General features: G+C 40.1%; 1 protein-coding gene across 1 annotated transcript; it reads left to right on the plus strand.

Annotated features, from left to right (window-relative positions):
* Positions 1-20,676: 20,676 nt before the first annotated feature.
* Positions 20,677-23,264, plus strand: LOC139556112 (NF-kappa-B inhibitor alpha-like). Its single transcript, XM_071369654.1, has 5 exons — positions 20,677-21,079; positions 21,599-21,707; positions 21,948-22,244; positions 22,367-22,624; positions 22,841-23,264. Exons 1-5 carry the CDS (start codon positions 20,832-20,834, stop codon positions 22,871-22,873), a joined length of 945 nt encoding a protein of 314 aa, XP_071225755.1. The 5' UTR covers positions 20,677-20,831; the 3' UTR covers positions 22,874-23,264.
* Positions 23,265-24,534: the final 1,270 nt, after the last annotated feature.

The raw sequence follows: 24,534 nt of genomic DNA on the forward strand, positions 1-24,534 counted from the left end.
AACATTAAATTTTCAACTAGGTCATTTTCAAATAAGAAAAATTATGGGACAGTGATTTGTCTTTTTGCTTTATCCAAATCCCTCTGAGACACACACGGTCAGATGTCTGGGATTTGAACCAGCAACCCACCTCTCTAGGCTACTTGCCACACCTTGGCGGTTTGGTTTGATGTATAATTTTGTGATGTAATCTTGCAGTCTGACTCTCTATGTAGTGTTGAGGAGGGCTTCTATGATGGTGTCTTCCTGGCGAAAGACAATGATGTGTCATCCTTCATCAAACATGTCCATACAAAGACCAATCATGTAATTATTCTCACAGTTTCTATAACACAATGTCACCCAGTTTAGAACGTGTTTCTTTTAAGTTAATCTCTACACTTCACTGTAATTTTAATGTTGTAGATGCCAGGCAAAGGAGTGTGTGTCACGTCAGAGTGGACAGCGGCCAAAGAGACATCAGGAAAATCATCTTCCAAAGTAGATGAGGGGCTTGAGACAGCAGTTTGCCAACACGGTGTGCTCCTCAAGGCCCTCAACGTACAGAGGTGAGATATATGCCTAAGCAATGTACTTGCAGAAGGAGCTGTCTTTTGCTGGCACGGTAGTCTTTTTCTGCTGCGATGTTACATGCAAATACTGGCCATATTTGCATGTTTTTTTTAATCTTACACAACTGTAATTGCAATCTTTATGTTGATTGGTTAGCACACAGTAGTAATTTATTAGAATAGCTGACTGAAGATGTTTTTCCAACAGTACAGGACAGACATTATCACACTACTGGCAATGGGCTGGAACAAGAGGAAGTTCACCAACATGGACCGCATGTTGGCAAAAAGATACAGTACCAAAAGTTTGGACACACCTAGTCATTCAAGGGTTTTCTATATTTTGACTATTTTCTACATAGTAGAAAAATATTTTCTACGTTGTAGAATAATGAAGACATTTAAACTATGAAATAACATATGGAATCATGTAGTAACCAAAAAAAGTGTTAAACAAATCAAAATATATTTTAGATTCATCAAAGTAGCTACCTTTTGCCTTGATTAAGGTTTAGCACACTCTTGCATTCTCTCAACCAGCTTCATGAGGAATGCTTTTCCAACAGTCTTGAAGGAGTTCCCACATATGCTGAGCACTTGTTGGCTGCTTGTTCTTCACTCTGCGGTCCAACTCATCCCAAACCATCTCAATTGGGTTGAGGTTGGGTGATTGTGGAGGCCAGGACCTCTGATGCAGCACTCCATCACTCGCCTTCTTACACAGCCTGGATGTGTGTTGGGTCATTGTCCTGTTGAAAAACAAATGATAGTCCTACTAAGCGCAAACCAGATGGGATGGCGTATCGGTGCAGAATGCTGTGGTAACTATGCTGTGTAAGTGTGCCTTGAATTCTAATTAAATCACCAATTCACCAACACCAATTCTGGTTGAAAGAATGCCAAGATTGTGCAAAGCTGTCATCAAAATCAAATGTATTTATATAGCCCTTCTTACATCAGCTGATATCAAAGTGCTGTACAGAAACCCAGCCTAAAACCCCAAACAGCAAGCAACGCAGGTGTAGAAGCACGGTGGCTAGGAAAAACTCCCTAGAAAGGCCGAAACCTAGAGAGGAACCAGGCTATGAGGGGTGGCCAGTTCTCTTCTGGCTGTGCCGGGTGGAGATTATAACAGAACATGGCCAAGATGTTCAAATGTTCATAAATGACCAGCATGGTCAAATAATAATAATCACAGTAGTTGTCGAGGGTGCAACAAGTCAGCACCTCAGGAGTAAATGTCAGTTGGCTTTTCATAGCCGATTATTGAGAGTATCTCTACCGCTACTGCTGTCTCTAGAGAGTTGAAAACAGCAGGTCTGGGACAGGTAGCACGTCCGGTGAACAGGTCAGGGTTCCATAGCCACAGGCAGAACAGTTGAAACTGGAGCAGCAGCACGGCCAGGTGGACTGGGGGCAGCAAGGAGTCATCATGCCAGGTAGTCCTGAGGCATGGCCCTAGGGCTCAGGTCCCCCGAGAGAGAGAAAGAAAGAGAGAATTAGAGAGAGCATACTTAAATTCACACAGGTCACCGGATAAGACAGGAGAAATACTCCAGATATAACAGACTGACCCTAGCCCCCCGACACATGAACTACTGCAGCATAAATACTGGAGGCTGAGACCGGAGGGGTCAGGAGACACTGTGGCCCCATCCGATGATACCCCCAGACAGGGCCAAACAGGCAGGATATAACCCCACCCACTTTGCCAAAACACAGCCCCCACACCACTAGAGGGATATCTTCAACCACAAACTTACCAACCTGAAACAAGGCCGAGTATAGCCCACAAAGATGTCCGCCACAGCACAACCCAAGTGGGGCGCCAACCCAGAGAGGAAGACCACGTCTGTAACGGCTTTCTTCCAGGGGTGAAGGAGAGGACCAAAGTGCAGCGCGGCTAGTGTTCAACATGTTTAATTAAAGAACAAGTGAAACACTACAAACAACATAACAAATGTGAAAAAACCGAGACAGACCTATCTGGTGCAGACAAACACAGAGACAGGAAACAATCACCCACCAAAATCCCAACACAAAACAAGCCTCCTATATATGATTCTCAATCAGGGACAACGATTACCAGCTGCCTCTGATTGAGAACCATATTAGGCTGGACACAGAAACAGACAAACTAGACACACAACATAGAATTCCCACCCAGCTCACGTCCTGACCAACACTAAACAAGCAAAACACATAATAACTCTGGTCAGGACGTTACAACGTCAGCGACTCAACCCACTCAAGTGACGCACCCCTCCTAGGGACGGCATGGAAGAGCACCAGTAAGCCAGTGACTCAGTCCCTGTAATAGGGTTAGAGGCAGAGAATCCCAGTGGAGAGAGGGGAACAGGCCAGGCAGAGACAGCAAGGGTGGTTCGTTGCTCCAGAGCCTTTCCGTTCACCTTCACACTCCTGGGCCAGACTACACTCAATCATATGACCTACTGAAGAGATGAGTCTTCAATAAAGACTTAAAGGTTGAGACCGAGTCTGCGTCTCTCACATGGGTAGGTAGACCATTCCATAAAAATGGAGCTCTATAGGAAAAAGCCCTGCCTCCAGCTGTTTGCTTAGAAATTCTAGGGACAATTAGGAGGCCTGCATCTTGTGACCGTAGCATACGTGTAGGTATGTACGGCAGGAACAAAATCGGAAAGATAGGTAGGAGCAAACCCATGTAATGCTTTGTAGGTTAGCAGTAAAATCTTGAAATCAGCCCTTGCCTTAACAGGAAGCCAGTGTAGGGAGGCTAGCACTGGAGTAATATGATATTTTTTTGCTTCTAGTCAGGATTCTAGCAGCCGTATTTAGTACGAACTGAAGTTTATTTAGTGCTTTATCCGGGTAGCCGGAAAGTAGAGCATTGCAGTAGTCTAACCTAGAAGTAACAAAAGCATGGATTCATTTTTCTGCATCATTTTTGGACAGAAAGTTTCTGATTTTTGCAATGTTACGTAGATGGAAAAAAGCTGTCCTTGAAACAGTCTTGATATGTTCGTCAAAAGAGAGATCAGGGTCCAGAGTAACGCCGAGGTCCTTCACAGATTTATTTGAGACGACTGTACAACCATCAAGATTAATTGTCAGATTCAACAGAAGATCTCTTTGTTTCTTGGGACCTAGAACAAGCATATCTGTTTTGTCTGAGTTTAAAAGTAGAAAGTTTGCAGCCATCCACTTCCTTATGTCTGAAACACAGGCTTCTAGCAAGGGCAATTTTGGGGCTTCACCATGTTTCATTGAAATGTACAGCTGTGTGTCATCCGCATAGCAGTGAAGTTAACAATTTTTTCGAATGACATCCCCAAGAGGTAAAATATATAGTGAAAACAATAGTGGTCCTAAAATGGGAACCTTGAGGAACACCGAAATGTACCGTTGATTTGTCAGAGGACAAACCATTCACAGACAAATTGATATCTTTCCGATAGATAAGATCTAAAACATCAAGGCAAAGGGTGGCTACTTTGAAGAATCTCAAATATAAAATGTATTTTAATTTGTTTAACACTTTTTTGGTTACTACATGATTCCATGTTCCGTGTTATTTCATAGTTTTGATGTCGTCACTATAATTCTACAATGTAGAAAATAGTAAAAATAAAGAAAAACCCTTGAATGAGTAGGTGTGTCAACTTTTGACTGGTACTGTATATTCACATGTGCGCCGCACACACAGCCTATTTACAGCGGAATATTATCAAGAGCGCGCAGTTCTCAACTGGTTGTTGCATGGAGCAGCTCACAGAAGAATGACCACTGTTGTAAAGTGACAAACACAGTAGCTTTATTTATTTATTTATTTCACCTTTATTTAACCAGGTAGGCAAATTGAGAACACGTTCTCATTTACAATTGCGACCTGGCCAAGATAAAGCAAAGCAGTTCGACACATACAACAACACATAGTTACACATGGAGTAAAACAAACATACAGTCAATAATACAGTGAAAAATAAGTCTATATACAATATGAGCAAGTGAGGTGAGATAAGGGAGGTGAAGGCAAACAAAATATATATATAAATAAATAAAAGTATAAAAAGGCCATGGTGGCGAAGTAAATACAATATAGCAAGTAAAAAATAAAAATAAAAAGTAGAGTAGAGATAGTAGAGATAGAAAAAGTAGAGATAGAAATAATGGGGTGCAAAGGAGCAAAATAAATAAATAAATACAGTAGGTAAAGAGGTAGTTGTTTGGGCTAAATTATAGATGGGCTATGTACAGGTGCAGTAATCTATGAGCTGCTCTGACAGCTGGTGCTTAAAGCTAGTGACGTAAAGCTTTATGACTCTAAAACCTAATTAACCTAATAATTAAATTTAACATATTTGAACCAAAATGTATATTCTATTTTAATCTATCAGGCAGGTGGAGTTGACAGTTTATGGTTGTGACCATGGTGATTCCAATATTGTTTGTTTAAATCTATCAAAAGTAGAGAACTTTACAGACCATGAGTGTTCTTGTTGCACTACATGTTATGAGGACATGAATAAGGGGTCCTGGTGGTATTGCTGGCCCTGCTCATTCCTAATTAATTCAGGATTTTAGACAAATATGACAGAGTACCAAATCTCCGGACACAGCTTTTAGGAAGGAATCTCCGTACATATCTTTTAGTTTTGAGATAAATATTCACACGGGGCTATTGCAAGTAACTACATACTATCAATTTTCAGTTAATATAAATTTTTGCCAGTTTTTAGATTAGTATTTTTGGGGGTTGAGTTTGAAATGGGGATCTTTTGCTTTCAACATGGAAATGAATAATATTGAAAGTATTTCTAAAATTCCCTAAACAAATATTTCCTGCTAAATCTACATTTAAGTCAAATAATAACAAAAAAATGTTTTTCCAACTATAAAAATAAAGTTTCCCTGCCAGACAAGGACTCTCCCGACTTTCAAAAATCCCTATGCTAATATCCTTCTATCCTACACATTTTGCCATGAGACTGACATAAAAAAAATATGTTTTAAAGCTAATTTCCTGTAATAAAAATAAACAAATAATGGCTTATGTGTTAATTTTCTAGCTATCATATGCTTATGCCGGGTTCATATGGTTTACGCCTTGCGGAGGCTGCGTGGTATGCTACGCCAGTAAAGTAATATAACCATGAATAACGTTCAATACATGCACAACATATTTCTTTCTGCAACAGTCTCAGCCTTTCACATCACTGTTGCAATCAAAACTTTACAAAAGGTCACAGTAAACTGGAGTCTCCTCTTCTGGGGGTTAACAAAATGAATGCTTTTGATATACAATGCACAACATGTTTAATCCATGGTGTAATCTCACTGTCACAAATAATCAAAGTCATTCTGCAAATGCTCACATCACACCATTACCTAGCTCTTGTTGACCCATGGGGCCATATCTACCCAGCCTAGCATGACAGACAGTACAATGTGGGCTAATCATCCAATGCACTAGGCCAAAGGGTTTACATTTGTTTTTTCATTGATTGATAGTGGAAGTATAAATTGCTAGTAAATCTTTTTCAATATAGGAGTTATTATTAGGCAAATTTCATGCAACCCATTCAAAAGTGTCCAAAGCAAAGACAACCATCTCTGACCAAAGAAGAACCCAGGAAGGTGCAAGAAGAACAACAGGGCAAAAGAAGAGAAGGCCAAGAACTCCTATCCCATCTTGCAATGCAATCACGCTGTGTGTGCTTCGCAACAAGAAGTACAGCTGTAGGGAATTGTAGTCCTTTAGAACAAGGTTTCTCCTGATTCAAATAATCAGAGCTTGATGATGAGTTGGTTATTCGAATCAGCTGTGTAGTGCTCGGGCAAAAACCAAGACGTGCAGGGGGGGGCTGAGAATGGGGAGCCCTACTTTAGAAAATAGTTGCAGAGGACCGTGAGACTGTTCTCTGCCAACAAATAAAAGGCTTTATGCATCATTGTAAGTCTCCAATCAAACAAATCAAAGGTTTGCAATCCAATGCTACTCTGGTCCAACTGCCCATAATTCATGATTATGAAAAATATGTGGAGATAAATTGTCATTACTTGTAATACATTTTAGCATAATTTCAGAGAAACATTACAAAGCTTTCAGTGGTGGATCCGGACCTGGGCCCAGTTGACTGCAGTTTCCAGTGAGTGCAGCGGTACACAGGGCTTGTTCGACAGTGCAGTGACTGACTGATCTACAAATCACCTTGCATCATAAATAACTACTCATTAGTATTTGTAGATCAGCCAGTCACCATTTACCCACAATGCATCATGGATTTGATGCTCTCAAACATGGCCACAGACTCCCTCATTGGCTGCATATACAATCACAACAGATCTTTTCACATCAGCTCTTATTTTGTTCTTTCGATGTGGTGGGATCTTTTTGTGTTGGTTTAAATGAAGTTTGCGGGAAATGTCGGTGGAAACGGCTTTATGCGCAAATATTGATACAATAACCATCATATCGAAGTAAACTTGGATTCACTCGTTGATATGGTGTGTGGTCCTCCCACTATATTAGGCTACAGATGAAATAATATAAACTTTCACGAGCTTCACATGTGAAAGTGCACGGTGATGAGTTTGATGCTAATTTCCAATAAGTATCGAGGGTCTTATTATGGTGACATGATGATCGATGCTCGACTGCCGTTTGACAAATAAAAATATTCTCGCTCTTATCCATAATAATCTCCTGTAGACTGGCCTACCAGCACAGCCTACAGTACCAACACTAGAGCGCACGTGACAACACCAGAGTAGGCACAGTTGCTATTTAACGCAACAGTTTTTCTGACACAACTGTCGGTAGGCTCGAAAATGTAATGGAAACACATTGAACTTTATGGTTTTTAATTAGGGACATGAAAACTTAAGCAAATTACAAATTACATTGTGTGTGTACTACGTCATCAAGCACTGATTTATATCTGCAACAAGTCTGTTTGCTGGCAACACCACTGGTGGAAAAGTGTGCATATTTTCTTCACGCTTTAGAGTATATGCATGAAAATCTGTCGTCAGTTGTATTGAAACCTTGCTAGTGTCACATATTTAATTTCACTGAGCTGTCATCTTAAACCTTACCTACCACCACAAACTGTGCAGCACACACATGAAATTACTGTCTTGGTCATCATCAATGGAAAGCCCTGTCAAATGAGACCAAGAAAAGGAAGAAGCATGTTTTTGCATAAGGCTGTGGTCTCAGTGATTTACATGATTGAGCAAAATCTCCAAACAGTGAATGAACGGTCAATGAGAAAAACAACATCAATGCTTTATTTTAGCCACTTAAAAAGAGTTAACTGCCTACATCTGCATTTCTTTGAAATCGTCTATGTACGTAGCCACGTACGTAGCCACAAGAAGTACCCCCTGATGAAAAAAGTATAATAAAAATAATACTTGTGTATGTATCTAGAGAGAACAGGAAGATACTGGAGATACCAGACTGACAATCGCAGCATTATATCCTGTGTGGGATGTATTCTAGGTCAATTTAAAGACTTCAAAATTATGCTAGTGTACCTTTTTTACGTTTTTTTTGCTTGGACTAAAGTCTAATTCCTAAGCAGTCAGGCATTAATTATGCAGTACATGCAATTACAGCAAGGACACATGAGGGCGCTCTTACTATGTGTTGGACTAGGGATCAAGAGACTTCTGAGCTAGCTTGATTATTAAAAATCTAGTTATTTGAAAAAGTGAAATCATTCTCATGTGCTTCCTTTTCCCACTGCATTTCATTTTAGATTATTATCCTGCTGCTCTCAGATCACCATTCTGCGGATAGTAACACTAGATTAGATAAAGCACAAAATAATAGGTAGAGATATTTTAATGATATCTTTATCTGAATTTAAAGACATACAACTACATTTGAAAAAAGGAAATTTATATGAATTGGAAAATGAATTAGCCTAGGTGGAAGAGTCTTGACTTTTGAATTCCTAATAATCATTCTCAATATTTTTGTATTCTAAACTGTAAACATAGCTGCGGGAAGTAGGGGTGCTGAGGGTGCATTTTCATAAAAGTAGTGCATTGGGCCTTTACTAGTCCTGTATTAGCAGACCAATATAGACATCTGTAGCATGGGCAAAAACATTTCCTTTGCCAAACAAAAGGTAGTTGTATAATTAAGAACAGTACCTTGCAGGATTCAATAGCTGGAATTGTAAGAGTTGTTTCCCTGTCCCTTTCTCTGCGATCATCATTCTAATGGAATCCAGAATGAACAAAACCCAGTCCTCAAACATTTACATCAAAAGGTGCAAAGTTATGGGCAAAGACACAAAATATCTGCATCAAATTGAATATTTTTCTTGATCAAATAACATAGAAAACAACCACATTTTGTGCAGTATTAATTTACCATCCTTACAAACCACTGAATCTAAAATGTACATTACTGTATTGTATATAGGCTGGTCATCTAGGTTTGTACCTGTAGACTTTCCATCACCATGAAGAAAAACAATTGCACAATACAGTAATTGAGTACATTGAGACATCAAGTGGTTTGTGACGATGTACTGTGATAGTAGAGTATGGTCCTTGCAATGCTAGGGTTGTGGGTTCAATTCCCACAGGGGACCAGTACAAAAAAGTATGAAAATGTATGCACTCACTACTGTAAGTTGCTCAGGATAGGAGTGTATATTCAAATGTAAAAAGGAATGAACAGACCATTTCAGTTTTCACATAGAAAAAAGTTGCATTTGCAAAGTATTTCAAGAAACTGGAAAACATATCAAGCAAGTATTTTTATTTTCCACAAATATTATCAGATTAACTGTTTTGTACAGATAATTATCAGACTCAAGTTACAAATGCTGTTAAATGTAATGTATTGTTTTGTATTTATGGTATTTGTATGTATCTTTTTGATCCCATACGACTAGTGAAATATAACCAACAACAAATATATAGCTTATTAAATGTGGAATAAATAAAACAAAACAAGAGATGATGCAAAACAAATGTCTGTAACTCATGAAAGAGTAAATAAATGGTTTTAAAGCTGATCTTGTTAAAAATAAAAAATAAATAAAAAGCACGAGCATACTACCTAGAAACTAGCATACTACATAGAACAGGCCTGGGCAATTATTTTCCATGGAGGTCCACATTAGAATATATTTTTGCCATTGCGGGCCAGAATCATATTACAAGATTATATATAATGTGTATGACTGTTGACAGATATATCTACTGTAAATCACGTCCAGATATGCTACTCGTTATACTTTTTTAACATGCACAGAAATAAAACCACATCCATGTTCTCCTTTTGGTAGGTATTTTCATTATTAAACATGCAATGAACTACACGGAGGGAAAAGTACACTGTGCATTCAGCACCACTGACATAACTCTTGTTAACGGGTGTGCACAAAAACACAAGAAAGAGAGAGAGCTCAACATTACATTTAAACTACTCAAATCAGTGTGAGGAGTGAAGTCTCTGATGGGCATTGACTAGAGCAGTGAAGTAAGGTATAGTTTTTGACTAGAGCAGTGAAATCCGGTACAGTTTGACGCTATGCGCAGGATTGCTGAGAGGTGAGAGTCAGTAAGAGATGATCTGTGCCTTGACTTGTTATATTTCATCACTGAAAATGTCTGTTCCTATACATAGGTTGACCCAAATAGTACAAACCTCTTCTGAGCATGACTCCTAATCTTTGGAAAGTTTTGTTCATCGAGATCTGCATAGAACCTCGTCAGTGACATTGTATTGAATAGTTCTCCAATCACTGCATCAGATTGAAGATCGATAAGCTCAAATTGCAGGTCAGGGGGAGCGTTATCCACATTGAAGGTGAAAGGAGAGGAAACTAAGAGCATGTCATTTTCCAACACTTTGAAATCCTCAAAACGACGAGAAAACTCACCTTTTAAAGCACGCAGCAGCGATGTATACTTCTCCCGCTGGTCATCTGATAGGGAACAGACTAGTAGTGTCGGAAGGTGAGATTGTTGGCTTCTACTTGACGGGTCAGGGGGAGTAATTTTCCCTTGAAGGCTTTGACAAGGCTGTACAATCAGGTGTGCAAAAAGGCCCTTCCCTTGTAGTTTGGAATTCAGTTCATTCACGAGGGCCATGATGTCCACGGTGAAGGCAAAAATCAGCCAACCATTCTTTATCTTGCAGTTGAGAGAAATCCACATATTTTCCATTCATTTGCAAAAACTCAACAATCTCCGACTTCAGGTCCCACACCCTTTTAAGCGCCTTCCCCAAACTCAGCCATCTCACGTTTGTGTGGTAGGGGAGATCTGCATAACCCGAATCTGTCTCTTCCAACAGTGAGACAAACTACCTGTGGTTTAAAGATTTTGCTCCTATTTTATTTTTTATTTCACCTTTATTTAACCAGGTAGGCTAGTTGAGAGCAAGTTCTCATTTGCAACTGCGACCTGGCCAAGATAAAGCATAGCAATTCGACACATACAACAAAGAGTTACACATGAAAAAAAAAAAACATACAGTCAATAATACAGTAGAAAAAAATAAAACAAAAAGTCTATATACAGTGAGTGCAAATGAGGTAAGATAAGGGAGTTAATTAAGGCAATAAATAGGCCATGGTGGCAAAGAAATTACAATATAGCAATTAAACACTGGAATTGTAGATGTGCAGAAGATGAATGTGCAAGTAGAGATACTGAGGTGCAAAGGAGCAAGATAAATAAATAAATACAGTATGGGGATGAGGTAGATAGGTGGGCTGTTTACAGATGGGCTATGTACAGGTGCAGTGATCTGTGAGCTGGTGCTTAAAGCTAGTGAGGGAGATATGAGTTTACCACTTTAAAGTTTACCACTTTAGTGACTGTATCCACAACATGGCTCATTTTCAGAACACATTTACAGAGCCACTCCTGATGAATAATGCAATGCAGGAAAATGCTTTTTCTGATCTGGGTTCAACTCAACTACTTGATCTTTTTCAAAAGGCCAAAGTTTTTTCCTGTTAAGTTTGGGCATCCATCAGTGGTCACACTGGATAACTATTCAAAACTCAGTCCCAGCTTTGCCAAACACTTATTAACCTCCTCCAATAAATATTTCCCTGTGGTTGTGCTCTACATTGACAGTGAAGTAAGCTCCTCTGTAATTTCAACGTCTGGGGTTATGCCTGGTAAGAATATCAACAACTGTGCCGGGTCACGTGCATCACTGCTCTCATCCAAGACCAAGGAGAAATAGGTGAAATCCTTTACCTTGTCTTTCAACTGTTGTTCAATATCCTCTCCGATGTCCTCAACACGCCGTGTCACTGTTCGTCTTGACAGGGAAACATTTTCAAACAGCTCTTTCTTGTCGGGGCAAAGTATTGCTGCAGAGTCAATTAAACATTCTTTAATGAATTCGCCCTCAGCGAATGGCTTGCTATGTTCAGTAATTTTGTAGGACAGTACATAGCTAGCTCTCGCAATTCCGTCGTTTGCTGCTGAATGCAGTTTGTGAAAAGTCCTTGCTGCTTTTGCAACTGAGAAAGCATCTCTTTCGATGCACTTGCCCTCTGCTCAGAAGAATATTCCTATATTTTTTCTGCATGATTCGTCTGGAAGTATCGGGACAAGTTGTAGTCTTTCAAGACAGCTTTCCCTGATATCTCAATAAAGAAATATTTCGATGTCCACTCTTGCTAGAACACCCTACATTCATTGTCTACTTTCCTTTGAAATCTTTGAAAAACTAATTTTTGCGCAATTTCTAGCTAGCTACAATTTGTAGCTGTGACGTGTGTGTCAGTCACTTTCTGTCCTTGTGCAGTTATTTATACGTGCCTTCAAAATAAATTTCCCACAAGGGGTGGGAGTTAAATCGTTACACAAAGGCGAGTAAAAAACTTTATTCCAAATTCTTTATGTGATCTGAGCATGATTCCGCGGCCGTATTGAATCAGGTCGCAGGACGCATACGACCCCTGGGCCGGCCTTTACCAAGGCCTGACCTAGAATGAAGCAATGTACCCAGCTAGCACTTTTGGTTTCTTGGAAGTTGTGGGAATGTAATTTGGTTTTTCATCGGATGTGAAAACGAAGCCATACGTTTCTGACCGGTAAAACTATATATTTTTTTTTTTACATTTTAGGAACCAAAGTGAACATTTTTCCCGTTCTGGGAAAGTTTTTGTTTTAGGTTGCAGGGAGGATCTGAGAATGTTTTACTCTGGTTCCTTGAAAGTTTTCCTGGGAAGTTTTATTAATGCGCTGATAATGGAAATTATAGGTTATTTGGAGGTTTTTGAACAATTTCCTTCAAATGTTCACTGAATGTTTCAATAAGACTTTTAATAACACAGTTTTTTTGGTTAACTTTTTTGAACTCCAAGCACAGATAGGACACAGAAATTAATTAACCATGCAAACACATGTATTTTTATTGTGACACAGCATCAGTGAGATTCAAACCTATAATCTTCTGTTCTTCATCCATGGAATTTGTCCACTGCACCACCAGGATGGGGCTAGTATGCCATGTTATCTTATGTATACAAAGCTGTTAATTTTTGTCCATTCAAACAGACCCCATTTCAAAGAAAACAAACACTCATTAAGATCAGGTGTGGCCAATTAGTGGGTGTGGCCAACACACCTGAATACACTTAACAAGATAGAGGATAGAAAGAGTTTTGTTGGTAATGAGAACAGAATGTGTTTAGACACAACCAAATCATGAGAAAACAAAATATAATTACTTGACACATTGGAAAGAATTTTAAAAAACAGAGCAAACTAGAGTGCTATTTGGCCCTTAACAGAGAATACACAGTGACAGAATACCTGACCACTGTGACTGACCCAAAATGTATGACATCTTTGACTATGTACAGACTCAGTGAGCATAGCCTTGCTATTTAAGAAAGGCTGCCGAAGGCAGACCTGGCTCTCAAGAGAAGACAGGCTACGTGCACACTGCCCACAAAATTAGGTGTATGTGTTTTCAAATAACGTTCTTAGGATTTTCTCTGAACGTTACTAATGATTTCTAGTGTTTTTATGGATCGTTTTCTTAACATTCTCTGAACAATTTGAGAACATGTCTTTAAATATAACCATGAGGAAACCTGTAGGAAATGTTATGCTGAAGTACTGAATTTCCCAAAGAAGAACATTGTTTCTTAAAGTTCCTGGAACAATTTGAGAACATGACGTTAAATAGACTTTAAACCGAAAGGAAATCTGTAGAAAACTTTGTTGAAGTACTGAAATTCCCACAGAAGTATGTTGTTTCTTAACATTCTCTGAACTACCTGAGAACATTCCCAATGTCAAACCAATTGGAGAACATTCTTAGAACATTACCAAAATAGATATTAAATGTAACCATGTTTGAACTTTTAGGAGAACATTCTGTTAAAGTAATGAAATATCAATGTCAAGTTCATTAAATATGCTAAAATGTTCCAAATCCAAGCAACTGTTCTGCACCATTCCAAGAAAGTTGAGGGAAGGTTTTAGGCAAAATAACCACAGGACAACGTCGCTCTCACCAAGCTCTAAGAAACATATGGTTCTTAGAATGTTATGTGCTAGCTGGGTATTAGACGTTTGCATTTTTGGGAATTCTTATTTGACCTTTATTTAACTACCAAGTGGTATGCTAGTATAGACTTTGAAATACAGACCTTTGGGGTTTATATTCGCCTTAGAGCTAAGATGAGATATGATGACATGGGACACTTCACAGAGTTTGACCTGGAAGTGATTATTAAATTGCTACTTTACCTTGACCTAGAGCACCTCCTCCCAGCTGCTCACTGCTCTGAGGCTAGGAAACACTGTCACCACCGATAAATCCTTTATTATTGAGGATTTCAATAAGCATTTCTCTACGGCTGGCCATGCTTTCCACCTGGCTACCCCTACCCCGGTCAACTGCCCGGCACCCTCCACAGCAACCCGCCAAAGCCCCCACCATTTCTCCTTCACCCAAATCCAGATAGCTGATGTTCTGAAAGAGCGGCAAAATCTGGACCCCTACAAATCAGCCGGGCTAGACAATCGAGACCCACTCTTTCTAAAATGATCTGCCGAAATTGTTGCAACCCCTAGTACTAGCCTGTTCAACCTCTCTTTTGTATCCCCCTCTTCAAAGGGGGTGACACTCTAGACCCAAACTGCTACAGACCTATATCTATCCTACGCTGTCTTTCTAAGGTCTTCGAAAGCCAAGTTAACAAACAGATTACCGACCATTTCGAATCCCACCGTACCTTCTCTGCTATGCAATCTGGTTTCAGAGCTGGTCATGGGTGCACCTCAGCCACGCTCAAGGTCCTAAACGACATCATAACCGCCATCGATAAGAGACATTACTGTGCAGCCGTATTCATCGACCTGGCCAAGGCTTTCGACTGTCAATCACCACATTCTTATTGGCAGACTCGATAGCCTTGGTTTCTCAAATGATTGCCTCGCCTGGTTTACCAACTACTTCTCTGATATACTTCAGTGTGTCAAATCGGAGGGCCTGTTGTCCGGACCTCTGGCAGTCTCTATGGGGGTGCCACAGGGTTCAATCCTCGGGCCGACTCTCTTCTCTGCATACATCAATGATGTTGCTCTTGCTGCTGGTGATTCTCTGATACACCTCTACGCAGACGACACCATTCTGTATACTTCTGGCCCCTCTTTGGACACTGTGTTAACTAACCTCCAGACGAGCTTCAATGCCATGCAACTCTCCTTCCGTGGCCTCGAACTTCTCTTAAACGCAAGTAAAACTAAATGCATGCTATTCAACCGATCACTTCCCGCACCTGCTCGCCCATCCAGCATCACTACTCTGGACGGCTCTGACTTAGAATACGTGGACAACTACAAATACCTACAGTGAGGGAAAAAAGTATTTGATCCCCTGCTGATTTTGTACGTTTGCCCACTGACAAAGAAATTATCAGTCTATAATTTTAATGGTAGGTTTATTTGAACAGTGAGAGACAGAATATCAACAAAAAAATCCAGAAAAACGCATGTCAAAAATGTTATGAATTGATTTGCATTTTAATGAGGGAAATAAGTATTTGACCCCTCTGCAAAACATGACTTAGTACTTGGTGGCAAAACCCTTGTTGGCAATCACAGAGGTCAGACGTTTCTTGTAGTTGGCCACCAGGTTTGCACACATCTCAGGAGGGATTTTGTCCCACTCCTCTTTGCAGATCTTCTTCAAGTCATTAAGGTTTCGAGGCTGACGTTTGGCAACTCGAACCTTCAGCTCCCTCCACAGATTTTCTATGGGATTAAGGTCTGGAGACTGGATAGGCCACTCCAGGACCTTAATGTGCTTCTTCTTGAGCCACTCCTTTGTTGCCTTGGCCGTGTGTTTTGGGTGTTTTGGAAACATGGTGAAAATATGCGGTTGTGTGTTTGGCTATTGTGGTTAGCTAATAGAAATACATATTGTGTTTTCGCTGTAAAACATTTTAAAAATCGGAAATGATGGCTGGATTCACAAGATGTTTATCTTTCATTTGCTGTATTGGACTTGTGATTTCATTAAAATTATATTATATGATATCCCTGTCCCGTTAGGCTAGGCTATGCTAGTCAGCTTTTTTGATGAGGAGGATCCCGGATCCGGAAGGGTGATGAAGTAGAGGATAATTATTAAGCACCAGCTGTCAGAGCAGCTCACAGATCACTGCACCTGTACATAGCCCATCTGTAAACAGCCCATCTATCTACCTACCTCATCCCCGTACTGTATTTATTTATTTATCTTGCTCCTTTGCACCCCAGTATCTCTACTTGCACATTCATCTTCTGCACATCTACCATTCCAGTGTTTAATTGCTATATTGTAATTACTTCGCCACCATGGCCTATTTATTGCCTTATCTCCCTTATCTTACCTCATTCACTGTATATAGACTTTTTGTTTTCTTTTGTTTTACTGTATTATTGACTGTATGTTTTGTTTATTCCATGTGTAACTCTGTGTTGTTGTATGTGTCGAATTGCTATGCTTTATCTTGGCCAGGTCGCAGTTGCAAATGAGAACTTGTTCTCAACTAGCCTACCTGGTTAAATTAAGGTGAAATAAAACATTTAAAAATGAGAAGTTTACCTCCAGTATCATTGGGGCAGTGGGTCAGCTGCGGAGAGGGAGCCCCTCATGACATGTCTGTGTCACACTCAGACCTCAGGTTTGCCACTATCCAACCGTGGGAATGCTTGAATGTAAAAGGTATTACCCCTACTCTAAAATTTTCCCCGAAAATGTGTACTACACAGGAGTGCGGCACACTCAGCATGAAACCCTGAGAACAATGAGGGGAGAGGCACGATATGAGAACTGTTTTAGTTTCGGTGAATCAATGTGCCACTGAAGTCATTTAAATAATGTCATATGGCTTGTCCTTTTAAGGGATGACATGAAAAGATAAGAACAATACCTGTATTACCACATTTATTTTACAAGAAGTCAGGGCAATTCGTTAATTAATCAGGAAGTATACCTGTTTCTAGGTAAAATTATTTGTAATCAAATCTTTGTTTAGAGGAAACTGAAAAAGACGGAGTGATGATCTAATGTATTTTTTCCCTACATACCTTGATTATTCATGTTGAGGTAAAACTTGCCTCCTACCTATCCTATTAGAAACATGTTTTAATATTTATTCTACAAGGTGTCGAAAGCGTGTTGTTGACTCCAATGCTTCTCATAATTGTGTCATGTTGTCTGGATGTCCTTTGGGCGGTGGACCATTCTTGATACACACAGGAAAAAGTTGAGCGTGAAAAACCCAGCAGCGTTGCAGTTCTTCACACAAACCGGTGCGCATGGCACCTACTACCATACCCCGCTCAAAGGCACTTAAATCTTTTGTCTTGCCCATTCACGCTCTGAATGGCACAAATACACAATCCATGTCTCAATTGTCTCAAGGCTTAAAAATGCTTTTTTAACCTGTCTCATCCCCTTCATCTACACTGATTGAAGTGGATTTAATAAGTGATATCAATAAGAGATCATAGCTTTCACCTGGATTCACCTGTTCAGTCTACGTCATGGAAAGAGCAAGTATTCTTAATGTTTTGTATACTCAGTGTATGTCCTCACTGTCTCCTCTAACTGAAACCCTGTTGTAATCTGTATCTGAGGATTACTCAGTCCAATTTACGTTGTACATATATATGTGTGTGGATAGGGGAAAGGTGAAGTCCCTTGGACATGGTGGCCATAGAATGAGTCAGATGTGAGTCATTTCAGACATGTCGATTCAGGAGCAGAAAGGTTGACTATTTAATACTGCTTAGACAGTGGAACATAAATGATGCCATGTCATTGCCATATTAAAATGCCCTCCCATTCTCATATTGACCACACACTCATAAAACATTAAGCTCCTTCAATAGAAAGTGGAAGGCATTATTATCACCTGAATCAATCTGTGTGGTATTATAACACACACGCAACTGACCACTGACATATCCTATGAAAGAGTAGGAGAAGTTTCATATCAGTGATAGAATGCAGTGTGATCATTCTATTTTTAGACTGGAATATCTAATTGTTCCTACAAAGGGGACCTTGCCTTGCAGTGTTATTGGAAAACAGACAGGAAATTACTGGACAAAGTTAATAAGAAGGAACTACAAAATGAGGCAGTAATTCAACATATGCTGGGAAAACTAATGTGACTTATGTAACAATGAATAAAACTGAAACTACACAATCAGCTGAATATAAGATGTTATCATGTCCCATAAATAGATAGTTGAAGTAAAGTTAAAAGTTGGAATAAAACTAAATGTTAAAATAATTAGATCAGTGGAAACATCATAAGGGGACTAACTTTGCAAACAAGTGTACGTGGTGCCTTGAACAATGATTTGGCTTGTGTAATTGTAAATTATTGAAGTAGCTGTTACAACTGCAACCCAATAGAGGGAAATCTAGAGAGAGATTGGGGATAGAAATGGTGTGCATGAAAACCACAGTAAACACAGAACAAAGTGGTCAAAGGAAGGATGTTGCATTTTACTACAACAAATGAGTAGGAACTTCCTATTTACAAATTAATAGGCATTTCCCTTGAAAAAATCTCACCATCAACAGACATGATAACATCAGGAAGCATGGGTTACTCCCCTTCAGAAAAAGCACATAATGTTCCCAACCTAGACTCAGTATTGTGATACTTTACTTGGCAGAGATGAAAGAATGTGTGGAATTCACAGCAGACCAATCACAATCCCACAGATAGAAGAGTGTATCTGCCTGTTGCCATGACTCCTGGTGGTGTGACGCATACACTCACACTGTAATCCTTTATATGTCATCTGGCTTGTCCTTTTTAGGAAGGTGTGTGTAAGTGTTTGTGTACAGTAGCGCCCAGTATCGCCCCACAGAGGTGTGAATGCTTACTGCTTGTGGTTACGGTTGCTATGTTGTTAAAAGCGTCCTTCCCTGTGCAAACAGGGAGTTTTCAGTTCATTTGTCAGCTAGGGTGAGGCTAGCCCAGGTAGACAGTTATACTTGTTGTCACGCACGGTAAAGCCAACAAAGTTGGAGAAACCCTTTTATTGCTCTGCTTTTTTGACACCACACTCTAAAAATCAAGTCCTGCAGGCTCTAGTTTTGTCTAATCTTGATTATTGTCCAGTCATGTGGTCAAGTGCTGCAAAGAAAGACCTAGTTAAGTTGCAGCTGGCCCTGAACAGAGCGTCACGTCTTGCTCTTCATTGTAATCAGAGGGCTAATATAAATACTATGCATGCCAGTCTCTCTTGGCTAAGAGTTGAGGAGAGGCTGACTGCATCCCTTCTTCTTTTTATAAGAAATATGAATGTGTTGAAAATTCAAAATAGTTACACACAGCACACAGCTCTGACACACACACTTGCCCCACCGACATGCCACCAGGGGTCTTTTCACACTCCTCAACTCCAGAACAAATTCCAGAAAGTGTACAGTATTATATAGAGCCATTATTGCATGGAACTCCCTTCCATCTCTTATTGCTCAAATGAACAGCAAACCTGGTTTAAAAAAAACAGAGAAAGTAACACCTCACGGCACAACGCCTCTCCCCTATTTGACTTAGATATTTTGTGTGTATGTATTGATATGTAGGCTATGTGTGACGTTTTTAAATGTACAGTATGTAGTTCTGTCCTTGAGTTGTTCTTGTCTATTAATGTTCTGTATTATGTCATGGTTATTTTTTTTGTATGAACCCCAGAAAGAGTAGCTGCTGCTTTCACAACAGCTAATGGGGATCCTAATAAAATACCAAAACACCATGTAAATGTTACATTAAGTATGTGCAGCACATTAATGGTTTGGCCAGTAGGCTATATCTATATCCCATGGGGGAACACGCAGCAGTGTCCGTTTCATAGTGGGGTTGTCTCTATTTGGAAAGTGTAACTTTTTCCACCTCTGTAACATACCCTGTGGTATTATTCTGCAATCAGAGAGTCCCTGTGGAATCACCTGAATCTCCCAGCTCCATCTGATTCACCTGTGAACCATGCAACAGCAAGATATCTTTTGGTTTTGTTTCCCCATACTGGGCTTTTGTTCTGTTTTCCGACATGAAGGCTGCAAACATCCCTCAAACAATGGTATCCCAACCTGTATAAAACCTGGCCACCTATAGATATTAAATTGGCAATTTCTTATCCGTTTATGCTCGCAGAGATGCATTTTATCCATGTAGTTGTTCATATATGAGACCAGGTGAGGTGCAGAAGTGTAATAGCACAATAATAACAAATATGGCAGGCCTAATAATAAACCAATTCATTATTTCACACTGTGGTTGACCTTCAATTGACATTCCTTTTAACACTGGTTCTGCACAGTTACCTGATGGTGGCATTACAGTCAAAAGGTGCAGAACAGTTATGCCCCTCATATAACTTGTTATGACACATTTATTCCCCAAGTGAAAAGGGAATTCTTCAAGAACCAGTCAAAGGCACCTCTAATGTCTGTCTCTCATTCATCTTCTATCTCATTCATTGAACGTATTTATGTCTGCATCACAGGTACGTCTAATAGGAAACTACAAGTTTTCATTCTTACTCGTGAGTACGGGGCTCATTCGAGGGAATTTTTCTCATAAAAGCCCGGTCTATGAGTTTCCCTAGTTGTGTCGAGATAACTCAACGTGGAAATCCCCCATTCTTTGTCTCCTCCCAGCTAGAATATTTAAGCCACTGGCGCCTCCCTTCAACACGCACTCCATTCCAGACTTGAAAGGGAACAGAGTAGTGAGTGGACTTGTCAGTCAGTCAGTCAGTCTATTCAATATGGATGTTTATAGAGTTTCAAACGACAACCAAATGGATTATAACGTCGATGAACGGGTATCGAAACATGGCAAAATGATACCTAGCCAAGAAGACCGTTTTGATAGCGGTCTGGATTCGCTAAAAGACGATGAATATGGTAACCTTGTGAAGGAGCTGGAGGACTTGAGAGTGGCCCCCGTCGAAGTCATGTCAAACTCCTGCAGTAATGAACCCTGGAGGAAAACAGTGACCGAGGACAGAGACACGTAAGTTCACTTTTATCTTTGGGTAATGTTGCATCGGTATGTTTTATGAACGCATATGATTTTGCATAAAGTGCTGTATTGTTTTGGATTATAATTATACTATTTCAATGAGCTTTTCTTAATTTGCATTGTAGGACTAAGTCACTTTTAAAACGCACAGATATGCTCCTGTAATCAAGTTGTGTCAAATTAATCAGCTGATAGTCAGCATTTGCAAGTTAAAAAAATGACTTTTGGACTCCGCTGTCCGCTGAGTGTGTACTTTGGCTCAGAGCTGCCCCTTGGCGGCGCTAAAATCAGCTATGCGCAGTTAGGAAAGTCCCTGGCGAGTTGCCAGGAACTGATAATGTATCAGATGTGTCAAGCCGCAACTGGTGGAAATAACCCCCAAAAAATCCATTCTTGCGCAACGCTCTAGTGCTCGCGCTTTGTTCTTTTTTTTTCAACCACTTCCTCTCAGACGTGCGTATTTGAAGCAAAGCCGTTTTTAACTCTTTCTTTTACCCCTCTTCCACATAGGTTTCTCCACCTGGCCATTATTCATGAAGCCACAGAACATGCTGAGCACATGATCAAACTGTCACACAATGATGATCTATTCCTGGATGCACAGAACAATCAGAGACAGGTAATTAAAGATAACCAATTAATTTTTGTATAATTGACTAATTGAAGATTACAAAAATAGAACAATTAAAACACAAACTTAATGGGTTAATTAAAGCAAAATTAATTGTTTGATAAAACACAGTCTTATTGAAACAGGTGGTAAAACATCACTACACTTACATAGTTATAAACAAGCCATCTAAATGGTGGTATTTACACCTGAAATCAATAGCTTACCACCTTCTTATTCTTCTCTCAGACGGCGCTCCATCTGGCAGTGATCACAGAACAACCCCATCTGGTAGAGAGGCTCCTAAAGGCTGGGTGTGACCCACGGATAGCAGACGACAGTGGGAACACCGCCCTCCACATCGCCTGTAAGAAGGGCTCTCTCACCTCCTTCAGTGTGATCACCCAGAACTGCCCCCGCCACCTCCGCTCCATCCTCACCTTCCCCAACTACAGCGGACACAACTGCCTCCACCTCGCCTCCATTAACGGATACCTCTCCATGGTGGAGAGTCTAGTTCAGCTTGGTGCCGATATCAATGCACAGGTAAGGTTTCATCACACAGGTGTTCTTATGCCAGGAATCAAGAATCCCCATTGATGAATTAAAACCTAAATGTATTCACAGACCAAAGGAACTAATGTTTGGTGTATTTTTGTTTCCCCCAGGAACATTGTAGCGGTCGTACAGCGCTTCACCTGGCTGTGGACCTCCAGAATCCATCTCTGGTCCACCGGCTCCTCTCCATGGGGGCAGACGTCAACAGTGTGACATACGGGGGCTACACGCCTTTCCACCTGACCTACGGGCGTCAGAATGCTGAGATCCGCCACCAGCTGTATGAGAAGACGGCCCAGGAACTCAGAGAGCTGCCTGAGAGCGAATCAGAGGAGAGTGAGGAGGAGTGCCTGTCTGGTGATGAACAGGTGAGATACTAAAAGTTACACTGGTCTCTCTTGTAAAAGAGATTTGATCTTTGTATAAATAAAGGTTAAATTAATAAAAAACTGCAGTACTAGGGGATTGGGAAAAGGCTCTATCTGGACTAATGGATTGGCTATAGTACCAAAGGAATATTGTCTTCTATTTAAATGACAGTTGCGATTACAGATTCCTAATGTTGTTACTTTCGTTCTCCACAGATGTACGATGACATTACATTTGGGCAGAATTGAAGCAGTCGCATCACGTGGTGGTGTGAAGTCAAGTCGATGAAGCTGCTACTGGCCTGTCCAGTCCAATCAAAGCACAGTGGGAACTCCAGGTCCCAGTAGCCTTTAGGGGTAGAGCCAAATAGAGCTGGCCTAAAGACAAGACATCAGAGAGACAAGGCTGAAGATGGCATTTGTTCGGGGTGGAATTCTTGTGGTCTGTGAAAATCAAACGCACCGGGAAGCATAATATGAGCCCTGACCTCTGAGAGAATTATCCTATTTTCATGTATATATCAGACATCATATATTGTAAATACAGAGATATAATTTTTTATACTTGTGAATGTTTTTATTAAATGTGAGTGAAACACTATTGAAAAGAATCATTAAAATATGCATCTATAATATAAAATGGATTTTGACTGCTGTTTTCCTACTCTGTAGTTAATTTTCTATCACACTCTAGTAATTCTTCATGGCCATTTTTACACAGCAATATACAGAATTGAACCCTTAGTTAACTGGCTCACTTAGCCAACGCTACTCACTCACTGACATGGAAATCCCACACAAGTCATGTTCATTTTTCATAGACTTACATGACAACTGAAGTCCCCTTCCCCCACTCAACACAAAGGGAAGATCTCAATTGCATACTCTCAAAACCCATTGGATGAGAAAGCCTGGAGTATGCAATTGAGATCTTCCCTTATGCCGCGTCCATGTGCTAGTTGGAACTAGGAAACTGAAATTTCCAACATGCTAACTGGTTGTAGTTATATACAGGCCTCGTTAAACAAAATCACCAGGTTGGACATTTCGGAGTTTCCTAGTTCCGACGAGCATGTGAATGCAGCATTAGTATAGTCTGGGGTTTCCTGGTTGGGGCAAGGTCACTATCTGTGAGTCACATTGTTAAAAGTCCCCCCAAATTGGATGTGTAAGAGGAACTACTGTTCCGTATAAAACATTCCACTCTGGAAGTGCTGCTGAATAAGTGTGTGGGAATTGACGACTCCTGTAGAAGAACCTACTGTTCACCAATATAAGAATAACATTTACTGCACTACCCATGCCTATTATTAGTATTACCAGTCATAAGGAGAGTTAGATACAGCAGAACATGACAACTTACCTTCAGCTGAATGGATTTACCCCAAGTTGTCAGAGGGGAAATTGCAAAAACTTTTATTGCTCAAAGTTGACTAAACAATTTATCTTCCTGGATAGACTGACTCATGTATCTTCTACAACCCTTTCCCCCATTGGCACACTATTATAATCAGTGATAGAGAAAGATATGGTCCTTGGCTACTGTTATAATGGGAGTGTAAAATGGACCCTCTAATTGCAGGCTATTTGCTGTGAGCCATAAATGTCAGTTGGCCTATTAACCTCTGGATTCTGAGGGGATTTCCTAAGGAATCTGACTCGGCCTCACCCAAAAACACAAAAGTTCCAATATCTCTGCATGTGATCTATTCATATCCTCTAGACATACAACTAACACGATGGGCCAGTAACACAAATTCTGAGACTTCAGATTAGTCTTTTAGCCTCTATTATATAAACCCAACTTGATGTGATATTTTCCAATATATTTCCCCATTTGCTCATCACATAGAAATATTGCACTCTTCTCTCAAGTCAGTTTGCCTTTTGATTGTCACCGGAGGCGCATT

This window comes from Salvelinus alpinus, chromosome 27 (genome assembly GCF_045679555.1).
Source record: "Salvelinus alpinus chromosome 27, SLU_Salpinus.1, whole genome shotgun sequence".
In the NCBI taxonomy this organism is placed as follows: domain Eukaryota; kingdom Metazoa; phylum Chordata; class Actinopteri; order Salmoniformes; family Salmonidae; genus Salvelinus; species Salvelinus alpinus.

Coding starts and splice junctions, on each gene's coding strand:
- LOC139556112 (XM_071369654.1), top strand. CDS start 20,832: ATGGATGTTTATAGAGTTTCAAACGACAACCAAATGGATTATAACGTC. Junction 21,080..21,598: donor GTGACCGAGGACAGAGACAC/GTAAGTTCACTT, acceptor TCTTCCACATAG/GTTTCTCCACCTGGCCATTA. Junction 21,708..21,947: donor CACAGAACAATCAGAGACAG/GTAATTAAAGAT, acceptor TTCTTCTCTCAG/ACGGCGCTCCATCTGGCAGT.